General features: G+C 47.6%; 7 protein-coding genes across 7 annotated transcripts; 5 read left to right on the top strand and 2 right to left on the bottom strand.

Moving 5' to 3' along the window:
• Window positions 1-195: 195 nt before the first annotated feature.
• On the top strand, window positions 196-2,431 carry N7469_004282 (fungal specific transcription factor domain-containing protein; the record flags this gene model as incomplete). Its single annotated transcript, XM_056643202.1, is given in 4 exon segments — window positions 196-301; window positions 313-380; window positions 447-1,319; window positions 1,373-2,431. The coding sequence occupies 4 exon segments, from the start codon at window positions 196-198 to the stop codon at window positions 2,429-2,431; spliced, it is 2,106 nt and encodes a 701-aa protein (XP_056502614.1).
• Window positions 2,432-2,718: 287 nt separating this feature from the next.
• On the top strand, window positions 2,719-3,633 carry N7469_004281 (enoyl-CoA hydratase/isomerase family protein; the record flags this gene model as incomplete). Its single annotated transcript, XM_056643201.1, has 4 exons — window positions 2,719-2,928; window positions 2,982-3,041; window positions 3,115-3,467; window positions 3,522-3,633. The coding sequence occupies 4 exons, from the start codon at window positions 2,719-2,721 to the stop codon at window positions 3,631-3,633; spliced, it is 735 nt and encodes a 244-aa protein (XP_056502613.1).
• Window positions 3,634-3,863: 230 nt separating this feature from the next.
• On the bottom strand, window positions 3,864-5,492 carry N7469_004280 (uncharacterized protein; the record flags this gene model as incomplete). The annotated part of the gene is made up of 3 exons (XM_056643200.1): window positions 3,864-4,365; window positions 4,429-5,287; window positions 5,360-5,492. The coding sequence occupies 3 exons, from the start codon at window positions 5,490-5,492 to the stop codon at window positions 3,864-3,866; spliced, it is 1,494 nt and encodes a 497-aa protein (XP_056502612.1).
• Window positions 5,493-6,081: 589 nt separating this feature from the next.
• On the top strand, window positions 6,082-8,452 carry N7469_004279 (uncharacterized protein; the record flags this gene model as incomplete). Its single annotated transcript, XM_056643199.1, has 6 exons — window positions 6,082-6,872; window positions 6,969-7,692; window positions 7,759-7,840; window positions 7,900-8,040; window positions 8,103-8,238; window positions 8,293-8,452. The coding sequence occupies 6 exons, from the start codon at window positions 6,082-6,084 to the stop codon at window positions 8,450-8,452; spliced, it is 2,034 nt and encodes a 677-aa protein (XP_056502611.1).
• A 329-nt stretch (window positions 8,453-8,781) lies between these two features.
• Window positions 8,782-10,041, bottom strand: N7469_004278 (aldose epimerase family protein; the record flags this gene model as incomplete). The annotated part of the gene is made up of 1 exon (XM_056643198.1): window positions 8,782-10,041. The coding sequence occupies one exon, from the start codon at window positions 10,039-10,041 to the stop codon at window positions 8,782-8,784; it is 1,260 nt and encodes a 419-aa protein (XP_056502610.1).
• Window positions 10,042-11,760: 1,719 nt separating this feature from the next.
• N7469_004277 (uncharacterized protein) lies at window positions 11,761-12,495 on the top strand (the record flags this gene model as incomplete). Its single annotated transcript, XM_056643197.1, has 1 exon — window positions 11,761-12,495. One exon carries the CDS (start codon window positions 11,761-11,763, stop codon window positions 12,493-12,495), a length of 735 nt encoding a protein of 244 aa, XP_056502609.1.
• A 367-nt stretch (window positions 12,496-12,862) lies between these two features.
• N7469_004276 (putative AT DNA binding protein) lies at window positions 12,863-16,672 on the top strand (the record flags this gene model as incomplete). Its single annotated transcript, XM_056643196.1, has 1 exon — window positions 12,863-16,672. The coding sequence occupies one exon, from the start codon at window positions 12,863-12,865 to the stop codon at window positions 16,670-16,672; it is 3,810 nt and encodes a 1,269-aa protein (XP_056502608.1).
• Between the last annotated feature and the right edge of the window lie 487 nt (window positions 16,673-17,159).

The raw sequence follows: 17,159 nt of genomic DNA, 5'->3' as shown, positions 1-17,159 counted from the left end.
GAGATGCTATCTCACGGACGAGATATTGGCAATCAAGACTTCAGCTTCAGTAGATTCAGTCTCGGCGTCGGCCTCGGCTCGAGAATCTTTCAAATGCGGGGTGAATTAAGACCCACCGATGACCCCGATGTCCTTCTTTGGGGTGCATGAAGTTGACGAGACACTAGATCTATCGACCATGCCGCATATCTCGGAATGACCCGATTTAGTCCACCCCCATTGAGAGCACCGAAGGCGTGCATTGCTTGCAATAAGAAGAAAGTATCGGTCAATCGGCTCTGTGGCAAGATTCCCGCTCATTGTCGCATTTAGGTTCGTTGCATATTCGGAGACCCTACAAGTTCATGTTTGAATTGTCAACGGCATCAATGGCCTTGCCTGTGAGTGCTCCTCTTTCAAATTCTGCGATATTCAGAGTTGTTAACGTACAAGTAATTCTTAGGCAGCGAGAACGCAAGAGAAAACGTGGGCGTGATGTTGACAATGATGGGCCAACAGATGGCAGGATACGTAGGAGTCGATTAAGTTTGGACGAAAGTCAGCCAAGAGGCCTCGCTGCTCCCGAAGATATTGATAGGTCCACAAGTGAAGAAACGACAAATGGGACGGTTCATATAGATTCGCTGCGTAGGCAAACGTCTGTATCCTATGTTGGCAGAGAAAGTATCCCTTCGACGGCTACAGAGCAAACAAAAGTCTCAGAATATTCGAAAAATCCATATGTATCAGCTATGAGCCTGACATTCATGGCTAGATCACGCTACTTCGATGATACCTTGATCATTAACGAGGATCAAGCCAGATCATATCCAGTTGGCGATGCTGACGGGCCAACAGAAGATGATCATCAATTGTTGCGACTACAGGGGGCCTTTGAGCTACCACCAAGAGCAGTTCGAGATGGTCTGATCAATACTTTCATGGAACGTTGCTCTCCTTGGATGCCTATTGTGGAGCGGAGTTGGCTCGAGGAGTGTGGCTCTCAGAAGCCATCAATACTGCTCTTACAAGCCGTATTTGTCGCTGCTAGCAGAGTCACCTCTGCGCCTGCGGTGACTGCATACGCATCGACACATCAGTTCTATCGCCGCGCGAAGGCATTATTCTGGTCTGGGTACGAGAAGAATCCGATGACAGTGGTTGCGGCTGTGTGTATATTACACTGGTACAACCCCGAGGGCCCCGAACATGTTTCGACCAACACCAGCGGCTTTTGGCGATATGTTGGAGTGGGGCTTGCTCATCAGATCGGCCTGCAAAAGGAGCCTACAGATGGTAGAGATGCTGCACTGAGGCGTCGTCTCTGGTGGACATTATTCGTATGCATGATTGAATAGTGAGCTCCCAAGATGGTCAAGCTAACTGATCCCAGGCTAGAGATTGTTTAATATCGGCAGGACAAGGCCGCCCATTAGCAGTCTGCATCGAAGACTGCGAGTTAGCTCCACCACGTATGGAGGACTTTCTTGATTCGGGCTCTAACGGTTCTCTCTTCATTGCCTATGTTGAGATCAGCTCGATACTAGGCCATCTTACCCAGCATTGCCGGCGCAAAAGTCTTACTCGGGACACTCGACAGTCTATTGAAAACCAGCTATATCGGTGGACGCGGGAATTACCAGTGTCTTTACGTCTATTCCAGCCACAGATTGGCTCACAAGGTCCCGGAGAGAGAACGCGAAGATTGTTAAAATCTTACAACTTCGAGGCGAGACAGCTGCACATCCCCTATTTTATATGTCTTGCAATACTGTGTCGTCCTAGCCAGGGAAGCTCTCCATCTCCAGCCGTCGTTCTGGCTTCTTCATTTGTAGCAGGTATATTCGAGGATTTTCTGGCCAGAGACGAGATACAATACTTGGGCCCGATCTTCACATTTCACTTACTTGCTGCTGGAATTGGCTTGCTTTCAAGTAGGAAAAGTTCATTGCTGTGGGATAAAGCAACCCATAGCCTCCAGACTATTTACCTTTCGTTAGAGGTTCTTGCTCAACGCTGGTCATCCGCCAAAGGTAGTCTGAGAGCATTGAAGAGCATCGCCAATAGCCAAGAGAACATGGCGGTTTCAAACAGTGTATGCACATTAGTGCTGCCAAGAGAACATCTGCCCTTTTTTCAGGGATTTGGGCCTGAGATCTCATGGGCTTGGTCTTATCTTATGCCTTCGATGCCTGACTCAGCTAATGACGATGTTGAATCTGCAGAAGCCAACTCGGAGAATATCTCGCTGAATGGCTTCGGGATTCGTACTGTCGGTAGTAATTCAGAAGAGGAGTACCGTCCATTAACAACGGTCTTAGATCCCCAAATGGGGTTTGTTATGGCGGACATGACACGGAACGATGACAATGATTTCTTTCATAACCAGTATCAAGGCATGGGTGACTGGCTGTTTAGAGATTTGAATTGGACGGGAGAGGCATCTTGGTAGACTACTATATTGCTTCAACTAAGAGGACCAGCCTTCAAAGCATACTTAGTGAGCAGCATAATAATACAGCCATGAAGTCATACCAATAACATCCATACAAGCCTCATGCCGCGGTCTAGATTCGGCAATCGGTGAATTTCGGCAAAGTATTGAACTGTTGGTGGGCCCGGAAGATCTGGAGATGCGGGGATTCAAGCTATGCCGAGAATACATGAACAATTTATCTCTAGCTACTAGACGAAACAAAAAGTTCAGTCTAAGCTGCAATCCAAAGTACTACCAACGAGATGTCGGATATCCCAACTTTTCGGAACCTCTCCTTGGAGAGACATGGGAACGTTTTCGTTCTCACAATGCAAAAGCCACCAGAGAATCGACTCAACTCATGGTATTGCCAGGAAATGATCCGAGCTTATCGAACGGTCGAAAGACTGTTAGGTCCTGATTCAGAGGGAGCTGTCATAACCCGTGGTAGCGATACCAAGTTTTGGTGCACAGTATGACCCTTGGGAGATACTGTTGAGAAGAGAACTGATAGTTGTTTCAAAAGGGCCTAGAGTTAGACGAATCAGACAAGAATCCATTTGCAAATACAGATGGATTTTATCCGGTCAGTTTCCCAAAAATAAGACTAAATAATAAGTTTCATGGAGAATACTGGAGTCTAACGCCAATGGAGATAGCTCATTCATACTATACTGGACTTCCCCTTTCCCACAATTGCTTTGATTACTGGACATACATTTGGCGGTGCTTGCCCTTTGGCCTTAGCCCATGACTATCGCATTATGAACTCCCGACGAGGCTTCATCTCGATGCCGCCGGTGAATTTAGGGTTACACTTTGATGGCATTGGGGCTCTTCCTAGGCTCAAGTTACGTCCTCAGGTAGCGCGGAAAATGCTTCTTGAGGCACACAAATGGACCGGGAAAGAAGCTCTGGAAGATGGTATTGTAGATGCTATTGCCGATCCTGAGAAGATGCTTGATGCGGCGATTGAATTGGGGGAGAAATGGGCTCCAAAGGCCAAGATGGGGTGAGTCTTATCAAACAGCAAAATTTCTCCATGCTAATTCCGTGATTTCCCAAGCGTGTATGCACTTCTTCGCCAAGAGCTTTGGGGGGAGGCTATCAAGAAATTCCAACGGATCAGCTACGTTCACGGCCGAATGACTTCTGTACCCGCGAAGGTCAAGATTTGAGGTACTGCAAGATTTGACGTACTGCAAGATTTGACTTTGCCTAGAGGGTTGGAATAGGACCGCAAGCCTTTCAGCGACTTGAGATAGGAATCAAAGGAAGAATATGATAGTAGTGATAACCGTGACCCACAAAATTGCTCGGGTTCATGAATATCTAATACAATCAATTGTCTTATTTGTCTATTTCATGCCATACTAATAATTCTGATTAAACGAGCCCGTTTAAAATCTTAAAGCCTGGCCTTGATCTCTTTGCTCCATACTTGTATTTCTGCGATATCTCGGTAGTTAGGCGGAAAGAATTGAGGCCCTAGAATCTTCTTTTGTACCTTTCCAGTTCCCGACTTTGGAAGCTCGCCATTTATGACGCGCAGAATAGTTGGGATCTTATATCCTGCAAGCTTGCTCCTAAGATCACTCCTCAGATCTGCCAGCGTGAGGCCCTTGCGGGTTGTGTTTTGATCTGTTTTCAGGCTGACAGTGGCTGCAACTCGTTGACCAAATTCTTCGTCTTCAACGCCAACAACCATCACCTCGGAGACGTAGTCTAGGCCGAGGATTTCACGCTCGATGTCAAGAGCTGAGATTTTGTATCCACCAGATTTGATGATGTCGATCGAAGCTCGTCCGAGAATAAAGTAGTAATCCCCTTCTTTGCGAGCGATATCTCCGGACTTGAAGTATCCATCCGCATCGTGTGCTTGGGAAGTTGCCTTTTCGTCGTGGAGGTACCTTTTAAAATTGAGGAGGTGAGTCAATACCAAACAGAAATTCAAGAGAGTGAAGTATACATACTTGGAAAACATATAGGGACACTTCACAAGAAGATGACCATCATCTTCAAGTTTGAGAGAGACCCCTTCAGCCACACGACCGACGCTATTTCGAGGAGTTCCTCGAGCATCGAGGTCCGTTTTTATGACAGCACCAAACTCAGTTGCGCCATACCTTGTCAGAATTGGCTTTTGGCGCAAGTCTTCCCAGAAATCCTGTACGGGTCCAGGCAATGCTGATGATCCACAAAGCATAGTACGAATATTTCTGGCACCAGCAATATACTGATCCCGTACTTCGGGAACTTGATTGGCAATATTCTCTTCATAATACCGCATCATACGCATGTAAATGGTAGGAACTCCGGAGAAGAAGGTCAATCCACCTTGACGCCAACGTTCCCAAGTCCAGGCCGTGCTGAAGCTTCCGCTGCGGAACTCAATACATGCCCCAGCCGTGAGGAAGGGGAGAAAAGTGAGTCCTACCCCCGACGCATGATGAACTGGAAGTGTGTGGAGGACCACGTCTTGCTCGGTGATACGATAAAAGTCCCCGTCTGTTTCAGCGTTTCCCGTCAGCCAGGTGCGGCGTTGGACAGCTCCTTTTGGTGGGCCTGTCGTGCCAGAAGTGAATATCACAGCGCTTGCGCCATTCATATCGAGCATTCGGTTTGAAGATATCACAATATCATCTGCAGAAGCGGGAGTGGAACTGAAGAAAGATGCAATTGGCGATATACAAGGAATATGGAAATCCCTTTTCTCGGCCATAAATTGCACAATTGACTTGGCGAGTTCTTCATTGGTTGAACTAGCGACTAGACAAACGGATCGTGCTTTTGTCAGAAAATAGGTCGCTTCTTCGACAGGGAGCCCGGCAGCTTTCCAATGTTTTGCAAGTTAGTTTCAAGTACCAGCAATGTGAGTAGTAGTATATCGATTCATGGACTCACCCATTGGTACTACTGCCGCACCCAATGCTATGATAGCAATGAAGCCAACAGTATACTCGTATCCTCCCGGTGCCAATAGACCAATATAAACTTCTTTATCTTCTGCAAGATCACGAAGTATCTGAGAGCTCATTCTTTCTCTGAGCACATTGCGAAATGCAAGTACATCCGATATAAGGTGCTGATAGTTCCTTTCAATACCTGCATTCACATCCCTCACTGCAATCCTCGAGGGTTTGCGCTGGGCATAACGTAATAATTTATGAAACCAAGGTAAATTTGGAAGAACATTTTCTCCCTCTGCGAGGGTACGTAGAGAGTCCGGTCACCCATTTCCAATGATTGAAATATTTGTTCCTGTACCTGGTTACCGAATAGAGTCTTGAAGGTTAAAAGACAGTCAAGGCCCGAGATATGTTGGCTAATACAGCCCACGGTCTATCGAAATATAGAGCAATTCTACTACCTTCTCTGCCTTTAGATATTTCTAGTATATTTTTGAGTCGGCTACTTACTTCCCCGCATTCTACCCCACGTCCTTCGTGGAGAAGCCATCCGGCATTCGGCACTCGGCGAATTTGACCAGCCTGGAAAAAAAAAGCCTAGGTTAATGAATTGAAGGGGCCTGAATCTATGGAGATCCATATATGTGGAAGTTTATTGCCGGAAATGATATATTGCTTAAACATTCATCTGGAAATTTTGGCATAGTTACAAGCATCATGCCTGACTTCACAGACAAACTTAGCCCAGCCCAGCCGGATGGACCAACTACACTGGCTCACGAAAGAGCGCAATCCAATGTTTCCGTCAAGGAGTTGAGTGAGCATCTTCTATCATCGGACGGATTCCTGGAGCGACAAGCGCGAATCCTCAAGCTTATCCAACAAGAACCGCTACTCTCCAAAGAAAAACAACAGAACCTGTCTCGTCCCGACCGGTTTAAATTGGGACTTGCACGAGCAAAGCTACTTCGCCGCTTGAAAGATCAACATAACTGGAGTCATGATGAGTACAAGATGGCCGAGTACTTGGTTGATGATGTCTCACCATACTTCCTTCACTTGGAGATGTTTATCACTACTATTCGTGAACAGGCCAGTGAAGAGCAACGCGCATATTGGATGCCTCTGATAGAATCTTGGAAGATTGTCGGTGCATATGCCCAGACTGAGCTTGGACACGGTAGCAATGTCCGTGGATTAGAGTTGGAGGCACGTTGGGATAGTCAATCTAAGGAATTCATCCTGCATAGCCCTACTTTGACTGCAAGCAAATGGTGGAATGGGAGTTTGGGCCGTATCGCAAACCATGCCATTGTGGTCGCTCAGCTTCTCCTTCCTAGGCCTGGATCGCCAGACCAATACGTGTCGCATGGTCCTCATCCATTCATTGTGCAGGTGAGAGACATGAAGACACATCTGCCTCTAGACGGCATAGTAGTTGGCGATATTGGCCCCAAGTATGGCTACATAACGATGGACAATGCGTATATGCTTTTTGACCACTTCAGGTAAGTTCCACTGACCCAAGACATATTTTGATAGAGATTTCAAAAGCTAGAATTATTCAGAATACCTCATTCCGCCATGCTATCGAGATATTCCAGCGTGGACCCGAATACTGGCAAATACACAAAACCCGAACAGCCCGCTCTTGTCTACGGTTCTCTAACCTACGTTCGAGCACAGATTGTGCATCATGCCAGACTCGTTCTTGCACGAGCGGTGACAATTGCAGTGCGATATACCGCCATCCGAAGACAATTCCAAGATCGAGATGGTGACAAACGAGGGCCCGAGATGGCAGTTCTTGATTATCCTACCGTCCAAATCCGTATACTACCTCTGCTAGCCACCGCATTTGCACTCCATTATACGGGGCTGTCAATGCGCAGCATCTATCAGAATACGCGCGAGGATGTTGAAAAGGGCGATTTCCACTCCTTGGCTCATATGCATAGTATGTCCTCTGGACTAAAGAGTCTTTGTACAATGCTTGCGGCGGATGGAGTGGAGACTTGTCGTCGTGCAATGGGTGGACATGGTTTTGGGGGTGGAAGTGGTCTCATTCAGCTTAATAATGACTATCTTTCCAAGCCAACAGTTGAAGGTGATAATTGGATGATTACGCAGCAAGTGGCCGCCTATTTGATTAAAAAGATGACTGCAGCAGTAGACTCGCCTGCTAGCACAGCAACTGACGAAACCGATGCTATCTTCAAAGAATTCATCAGAAATCGCGGAAGCAGAAGCTTTGATGCAGCGGAACGAGACATGCTGGCAAGTGACCGTGATATTGTCAAAAGCTTTGAGCTTCGTGCCACTGCCTTGGTAAGTGCAAATAATACTCCTAGTCTGTTGAGGCGACATGGAAGATAGACTGATGGCATATACTAGGCGTATGAAGCATATGAGCAACGGGTGCACAAAAAGCAAAGCTGGAACAGCCTGCTCATTCAGCTCCATAAGCTGAGCAAAGGTAAGTCAATAAATCTATAACACTCATTTTTGCTCATATGGCTGACAGTTCTCTACTAGCCCAATCCCAATACATTTTAGTAAAGACATTTTTCGAAGCATTGTCCACCGACAATTCCCTTTCCAATTCCACAAGCTCCATATTGTGGGAGTTATTCCGTCTTTTCGCACTTTTTACCATGGAAAATGAAGGATTCGAATGTGAGTTTTGATCATATTGTCTGTCTCTACCAAGTCCAGCTATTAATTATAATCATGAACAGTTTTCCGTTGTAATGCCGTCGCAAGATCTGACCTTGATCGTCTACCGACTCGTGTCCAAGAGCTGATGTCAAGAATTCGACCACATGCGGTGAATCTAGTGGACTCGTGGATTATACCTGATTACCTACTTGACAGGTAAGAGCAATAACAGTTGGAGAGGAGTACAGAGCTGATCGCATATTCTTCTAGTGCCCTTGGTCGGTATGATGGTCGAGTATATGAGGATCTTTACAACCGTGCCCACCGATTGAACCCTTTGAACCGAATCACTTTCAATCCCAATTATTGGGAAGATGAGATTGTCAAGGGAAGCGCGGATTCGGGGGCCAGTATATTATCCAAGTTGTGAATTTCTTCATTAAGCCCCCACGGGTTCAGTGGCGTGAAATAAAAAGATATCTAGTTCAAAGATGAACCTCGATATTTTGTGAGATAGTGGCCATGTGCATAGTGCCAACAATGAATCGGCATGGATCTACTTGAGCTACCATAGCATGCGAATTATAATGGGAATCTGAGTACTAGATTAACACATTGGGGTCCATGTGCGCTATTTATGTACACTATTAAGCCGATTGCTTCGACAATCACTTATTGACAACCCATGTATGAGATTCATGCATCTTTATCATCCGATGCAGGAAGAGAGAAGTAGGAGGTGTCGAATCATCCGCCGGATTAGAAAGTACCGAACTGGTAGGTAGCGAAGTTGACAACAGGGCCATCGTCAGGGCCGAAGATCTGGTATTCGTCGCGGCCCCATTGAGGGTTGTTGATACCATCAATCCAGTCTTCGGTTTCAATAACAATGCAACCGTACTTGTTGACATGGGTGGCGCCGGAGTCGCCATTCGTGGCCTTGTTACGCTTGGCCTGCGACTCCTTGGTCGCAATGGTGCCGTTCTGGCCGTTGCAAGTGTAGACTTGTAGAGCGGCTTGGTTGGTGGCAACATCCAGGCTGATACCGGTCTTGTCAGAGGCCAGGCGGACAGAAGGGACGACGGAGTTGGGAGCAGCGTAAGCGGCAGGTCGGTCAATAATCCAGCAAGTATCGTATCCAGTGCAGCCACCTCCGCACAGGTCGGTAGTCTTCTCGATATCCTTTCCAATCAGCTTGGGCTGGGTGAAGTCTAGTGCTCCCTTGTAGGCGGTGTCAACATCTAGGATATCGCCGGTAGGGATCTCGATGCTGTCTGCCGCAATGAAGCGCTGGGACAGGGGCAGCTGCATAGTAGTATCCTTGAGCATATTGTCATTCTGGAATGCGTTCAAGTTCCAGTAGATATGGTTGGCAAGCATAATTGGTGTCTTCTCTGTTAGAGCCAAAGACACCAGCTTCGTCGTCAGTTGGGGCAACCCCTTGGGGTTCTCAGCAGACTTCTCAGTAGACACACTGAAAGTAGCATGAGAGATAACATCGCCAGGGAAGTCTTGGAAGCCCTGGTCTAACAGGGTGAAAGTCACAGACGAGTCCGAATGAGCCGTGACGGTCCAATTGCGCATATCATAGCCGATGAAACCGCCATGAAGGGTGTCGAGGCCACCATTCTCATTCTCAGGGATGTGCGACTCGTGGCCGTCAATGGAAAAGGTCCCATTCTTGATGCGGTTCGCGTAACGACCCACTGTCGCGCCGAAGAAGGTACGATTGGTCTCACTATCGTGGAGATAGTATTTTGGGTCGTCATACCCGACGACAACATCCTGGTCGTGACCGTCGCGGTCAGGAACCAGGAGAGAAGTCAAACGCGCGCCATACGGGATGACCTTGGCGGTGATATTTTCCGCCTTGATAGTGTATTCACGGAAAGGATCATTCGAACCTGACGCAGATGGGGAAGGGGTAGCAGGCTGGGAATATGAAGCTGCAGAGGGAGCAGCATTTGTCAGGGCTGGTAGGCCATACAGAGCAGCGGTGACGTAGGACTTGAGATGCATCTTGATGACCAAAAAAGAAGTGGCAGTGAGAAAGAGTAAACAATAAACGGCCAGGAGTCGAGGCGTGATCCGCGCAGGGCACAGGAATGCGCGAAGGCAACTGAGGGGAGGTCGCATTATTATAAGGTACCAAGCTCCTTTCCCATCCTAGTAAGCATCGTCCTTCGAAATCCTTTCCAGACTAGTTAGTAGCCTTTCACTTTCCACTCCGCATGGCTGGACTAAGCTGGACGCTAGGGGTAAACTGGGGGGGGGCGCGCGGGGGCTGGAGACTCGGGACTGGGGTAAATACACCGAATTCGCGAATTATCCGGGCGCAGTGGTGTGCTGAGAGCCCGATGATTGGTAGATGCAGTCAAAGAAAGAAGAAAAAAAGCGGAGATTGGAAGACCGAGCGGTGGTTGAGGCTGTGGGCGAAGCCTTTTGAAGGATTGGAAAACTGCAATTCTCCGGTGGGGAAGAGACAAACCACATTCCACTTTGATCCAGTTAATTTCGCATTCCGATTCATGAGAATCATTAATCAAAAAAAATTTTAAAAAACAAAAACCTACAATCTCAATATTATAATTATCCGCTATTCAGTACGAAATATTCGAGATAAAATTCCATTGGAAATGCCGACCGTGCTAGAGTGAGTTTTAACTAGTTGCGCTTTGATTCCAACGGAGTATCTTCTTTGGTCATTCCGGAATTATTTAGTGTTAGGAGCGTTGTCTACGGAGTTGGTATAAAGTGGATGTGTTTTGAATTAAAACGAATATTACATATTCTGGTTCTGGTACCTCCCAGAAAGGTACAAGAAATCATCTGCCATTTGCATTTGTGCTATACTAGGTTACGTGCAAATATAATCAGCTACAAGATGGAATATTCGATACAGCCAGAAATGATACATCCTGCTAGGATACATGAGTATGTATTCATTCCATGTTATGAGAAGACTGTAGCTGGACATCCCCGGAACCCCGCATCGAAGGGCCAAAGCAATGGAACATCAGGTGATATGTACTAGGGAGTACCTTGGTATAACTAGAAAAGAGGGGAAATTCAAGATTCTACGTTCTTTGTCGCCACCGCCTATCCTATGTACTATCTATTATGTATACTAGTATACATAATAGCCCTCCTAGAGGTTGGAGACTCTAGGGTTGGCTAGCGTATATCACCCACTTTCAGTGCCATTCGTGATTTGTATGTAATCTTGGAACACTTATAGAAACACAGTATAAAAAAAATACTAATGTAGTCTGCAAGAAACAATCACTACTATAATGGACTATGTCTATATGACCCACGCCGTGCATAGTAGGTATTGACGAGATAGCCCTAATTAGCAGCATGCTCATCTTTCATCATCTCGTCCACCGTTGCTATTATACCCCTGAATGGATTACATCCCCAGGCAAGGATTACTTTAGTTTTGAGTCTCATCTCACCTTACAACTCAAGGCATTGCAGAATCAATCGAGGTACGATCAAGAATGAACCGACACTGGAGGAGTTGCAGTCCGTATTTTGCCACATTCGCAATAAACCACTTCAACTCTGCGTCATTTCTATCAAGTCTCAAAAGTTTTATCGATGATTCCAGTAGCCAATTCCTATCATGCCATGGCTCTTGTTCAAGATTCGCTCGAAATAAACTGATAAATGCCTGCTGTTACACTAGTACACTAGCGGTTTGTATCAATAGCCAGGATTGGACCTTCTTTCGCGATGAGTTCCCCTCAAATCGATCAAGCCCTAGTCGAACCCCGATGCGATGAGCTTTTCCGCGAGATCGAAGCAAAGTTCAAGTGCTCCGATATCTCGCCTGACAAATGGTACCTCACGACGCTTAGCTCAATCACCACGACCCCGGAACCTCATCTAGCGAATCAATTATATCTCTATCTGACCAGCCAACCCGCCTTCTCATCAGCTGATTCCCATACATATTTAATAACAAGGATCCGCGAGGCTCTCTTCAAAGACATTGCTTTGGTTGGACTGCCCAAGCCCATCGAATCCTTGATCGCGATTAGCAGGGTGGAGGCCGAGGACGGTCTGGATCGGACATTTAGCCGCGAGGGCTGGAGATGCGACGAGGAAAATTACAACCGTGGAATGGCTTGGCTAGAGAGACTATACTCGCATAACCTTACTGGATTGTTCGCTTTATTTAAAAGACATCGTGATTTCGGATTCTGGGTTGCAAATATTGCTTACGGTCTGCACTTATCAGATCGTCAAATTTTAGACGATGTTGATACTGAGCTGGTGGTTCTACCGGCCGTTATGGGCCAAAACATTCCCCGCGAGACTTATTGGCATATTCGAGGCCTACGGCGATTGGGTATTTCGAAGAGAGACGTGGAGATGGTATGTGAATGTGTGCGACTGGTGGCTCGGTTTTGCGGCGTTGAGTTGGATCGAATACCTGCTGTGGAAACTGTAGAAGATGAGTTATAGAGGGATGGTCAGCTTGGCGATTTCCGTACATAATGCAATTGGCCTCGTCTGGTGTGAACGTGATATATAACAAGATATCAGAGTCAAGGTGGAGGATTGTATACTTCATCACCCAGACTACCCTTTTGGGACACGATTACCTAATGCTGGTGTAAGGCGTCGCTCGTGCCGCTTCGGGAGACTTGTTTACTCCAATGGAATTGCCCCGCCGTTTTGTTGGCGATGCTCTGAATGTTCTTATATTTTTAATGGTCTTTGGCGGTTTGGTGATCGCTGTATCTTCATAAACCGTGCATTCCACGGAGTGCGCTCCTTTCTACGCCCCCTCGCGGCACGCGTGCCGAGAATCCATCGCATCGAGTCCATCATGTCCGGTACCACGCGCTACTCCAGTTCCTCCCCCGATATTCTAGGTCCACCAGGTGATGCTGAATACCTGATTTCGTCGCCGATCAAACCTTTCACCGGTCGCCAGAGCTTCTACTCGCCAGCTTTCAGTGCGCGCAGACCAACTCCAGCCAAACGTTCACGCGTGAGTCTCAGTCCGACAAAGAGCGCGCATTCGATCCGATTCGACGATGTTTTGCTTCCTGGCTCGCCGACAATGAAGCTAGATGGCCTTCAGAGGTCACCTTCACCCTTGAAAGATCAACAAGACGGGAACGTGAGTCCGTGGCGCATTCGAGTCACACTCGAGGCGACTCAGGACGAGGAAAACCAAAGTGAAATGCAGCTTAGTCCGTCGCGCAAACGACTCCGGCCGTCGACAGTAACAACAAAAGTTCCCTTGAAAGATGATAGAAGTCCATTGAGAGAGAAGACACCGCGTGGGCGCCCGCGCAAATCAGACATGAAACCGACGAATGGATCGCCTTGGCCTACTAGCCCGGGAAATACCCCAGGAAGACCAGGAGAAACACCGAGGAGGAAACGAGGTCGGCCTCCTAAGAGCACACCAAGATTAGATACGCAGGAGTCGTTTGCTTCTCAAAACGAGAGGACGAGGTCTCCCGCGCCGCTACCTTCACTTGAAGTTGAACCTGAACCCCAATTCAGCCCAATGGACATTGCAGAAGACGAAACTACTCAGCCCATGCAAAGTTGGAGTCCCATCAACACTGCAGCAATTGGGGAATTCGACAGTGACTCTCTCGGAGCCGATGATCTGCCCGTCGCAGATCTGACTGCACCAATGCAAGAACACGGAATGAAAGGAAATACCCCGAGAGAGTATGGTAGAGCGACGTATGATACACCCATTATTGGAGCTGCAGAACAGCACTACCTCGACAACGAGAATAATATAAACTCAACACCATCAAAAATGCCTTCACCAACCCGAGACAGACGGTCCTCTTCAGTCAGATCGAGACGTGATGCTGCCACAACCTCATCACCTCGAAAATATCCTACGCCAACCCCAACTTCTTCGCTGGCCGAAGATAACAACTCAGCTCAAGGAACTAGTAACGAGCGCCCACATTCTGATCCCGCAGAAGAACATGAAGAATTTGATTCGATAATGGAAAGCGAGGGCTTCACCATGGTATCATTGGATACCCTCACTTCAGTTAAGCAAGCTGGGCTGGGTAGTCATACCAGCAGAGCAACAGATAATGCCGCAAGGGTTCTACAAGATCGAGACAATGGACGGATTGGCGATCGGTTGAAACGAAAACTTCCCGGGATCAGTGATCTCACAAACGAACGTCGTACTTCTGCCAGGAAAAGTCCTGCAGTCAATGGCTCGTCTCCAGAATCTCGGGTTTCTCCGATTGTCCGCCAGCATGCAAATCATTCGATTCGACACTCACCTAGACCTGTTGTCTATCCTGATCTTCCACCGACTTCCTCGCCAGAAAAACTACAAGGGCAATCTCAAGAAGATATACATCCAAGGGAAATTCCTGTGTATCAGAATGAAGAGGAAGAAGAGGATGATGTGCAAGACGAGGACGACCTGGAAGAAGTCCATATGATCCCCCATTCGTCCGAACCCGAGAGGACGCAATCTCCGCAAAACGACCATATAGATAGAGCGAGGTTGCAACAAGAGGCCGAATGGCATGAGGAACGACAGACTGTCAGTCGCAATGCACAAGATGCTGCAGATTCCAACCGCATGATCTACATCGACAGCGATAAAAATCCTTCTGACAAGGACGAATTGGAAGGAAGTGATGCATTTAGTGATCATTTGCAGTCCGATTTTGGGTCTATTGCTGGAGAAGAGCATAATGAGCCAGGGAGAGTAGAAGAAGTGAAAGAGCCGAAGGTAACTGAGGATGATGCATTCAGCGATCATTTACAGTCCGATTTTGGGTCCATCGCCGGCGAAGAGCATCATGAGCCACGCAGGTCAGAAAACATGGAAGAGGCAAAGCCGGAGGTACTCGAGGATTTCGAGCGATTTGAAGAAGAAGATGACGCTGGCTCTGAAGGCTCCGAAGACATTGAACAGTCGGAGCCGAGACCTGCGTTTTCCCATTCCCCTGACGCTACACATACTTCGTATAGAGAATCCGAAGACGTGGAAGAGGACGATGGTTACGATGATATTTGGCGCCAGGAGCCCAAACACCCGAACACTCAGACAAGACACGAATCCGACTCTGAGCCAAGGACCAACTACGAAGCGGAATTGGAGAACGAAGAAGAAGATGATGATGATGACGGGTTCGATGATATTTGGCAGCAAGAAGCCCGTGATAACAGTCACCTTTCGCAACACTCAGAGCATCATCCTGAGCAACCCCCTGGTCGTTACTCTGAGCAACACTCTAATCATCATTCTGAGCAATACTCCGATCGTCATTCTGAACAGCCCGTTGAAGAAGTTGTCAGTCCTTGGCGACAGATCGCTGAAGACCCTTCCACTCGAAGCTATCTCAGCTCATCGCCAGCCTATGTAGACCTGGAAAAGTCTGACCTACGCCACTTGAATCCAACGCAGATTCGAAAACTTCGTGAACGCGAAGTAGATTTGTCTGCTCTTCTTGCGGCAGATGATACGCCTAATCGTGCTCGCTACTACAACGGGACAAGTACACCCCGCAGTATACTACGCTCGGCGCAACGCTCTTCGACCATTGGATCCTCCTCGCGTAAACCAGGCAAAAGAGTTCGCTTACAGACGCTCTCTCTGTCACCCGAAAGAGAGCCGGAAGCCGAACAGGAGTCTCCCATCTTCAGGCATAATACCTCTCAGCAAGGACATGATCTGTACGAGGAGGAGCAGGAAGAGGGATATGAGGAAGATGGAGAGCAGGAGCAGGAGGCCGGCAGCGTTTCAGATAGAGACTCCCGCGACGCTGAACCAGCGGCTGGAGATGTCACGTTCACTCCAGAGCCTCAACGGCAGTCAGACGTTGAGCCGCAAGGATCATCCTGGTTCCAACGGATCACCAGTCTCACTCCGAGATGGCTTAAGGCCCCTGCTCATGATGATGATGACGACTCGAGCTCTGTCTCTCAAGAAGACGCAGAAAACGTCTCAGACGTGGAGCAGGAATACGGCCAAGTTGATCAAGGAGAACTTTCCATCCAATCACCTCAAGACCATCGTCATTACCATGAGCGTGCATCATCTTCCGACCATTCAAGCGAGGGTATCGAGGAAGAAGAGAAATCGGCTTCACCAAGCGCCAAACAAGGATCTGATAGGGTTACATCCCCGGTAGAGGATGAGGAGTACGAAGATGACCGGGAAGAAGATCAGCTCGAACGGAGCGTTTCGGACGAACTTCTAGACCAAAACCCTGCAGACAAGCATGATGTCCAGCACAACTCGCCGAAAGGGCCGAGACCGCTCGCCGTGTTTGGTTATTTCTCAAACGACCACTACCTGGCTCTTCGGCGCTTGTACCGAATCGCAAAGCGCCATCCCGAACGATTTCCCTACTTCGATGCACCAGGGCGAGCCCAAATCATCGGCGACTGGATCTGGACCTCAGATGGTCTCCACGGGATCCCCATCTCTGAAGCACAATTTGCCATTATTGATCGATTTGTACATGAACTGTCGCATGCCGATGTACAGTATGGTGGATCGGGACAGGTCGAGTGGACAGATGCTGATCTGCACAGGAGGTTAATCAGCATCATTATTGGCGAGCAAATCCGAGACGAGCGAAAAGCCCGAGCGAACCGCGGGGCTTCTGTCGATACATGGCGATGAACGCATTCTGGTTCACTCTTGGCGTATAGATTCGAAGAAGTATGACGGAGTTGGTTGATTGTTTTCCAATGCGGTTTTTCTTTTTTATGATTCCCTCACGGTTATTTGGCTTGGTATTATACTGTTACCTTGTTTCTATGAAGATTTGCCTCGCCTTTCACCTTGTGACTCTAATGTTGTCTTCCTGAAGAGTTTCTGTACTGAAAGGGTTGCTTATACTTTGCAATAGATATGGATCAAACTCATAGTTCTGATACCTTGGACTCTCTGTAACTCCTAAATTGACCATGCATGGTCTAGATATCTGCAACTGTACCAAAAGGAGGTCTTAGCGAAACACGCCCAACTCCGACTCTTGCATTAATGTTCCTTGATTTTCCGAAATTCGACGCTGGTGGCAACTTGAGTGTATAGATCAGAACGAGAGAGACTCCACGTCCATTTCACAATATCCTTCAGACACCAATAATTTTTCACATTATCCCCA

The sequence above is a fragment of the Penicillium citrinum genome (assembly GCF_028827155.1).
Source record: "Penicillium citrinum strain IBT 23319 chromosome Unknown utg000003l:1.0-4596430.0:1.0-4598250.0, whole genome shotgun sequence".
NCBI classification, from domain to species: domain Eukaryota; kingdom Fungi; phylum Ascomycota; class Eurotiomycetes; order Eurotiales; family Aspergillaceae; genus Penicillium; species Penicillium citrinum.
The sequence above is the reverse complement of the archived record's forward strand: the minus strand, read 5'-3'. Positions and strand labels throughout refer to the sequence as shown.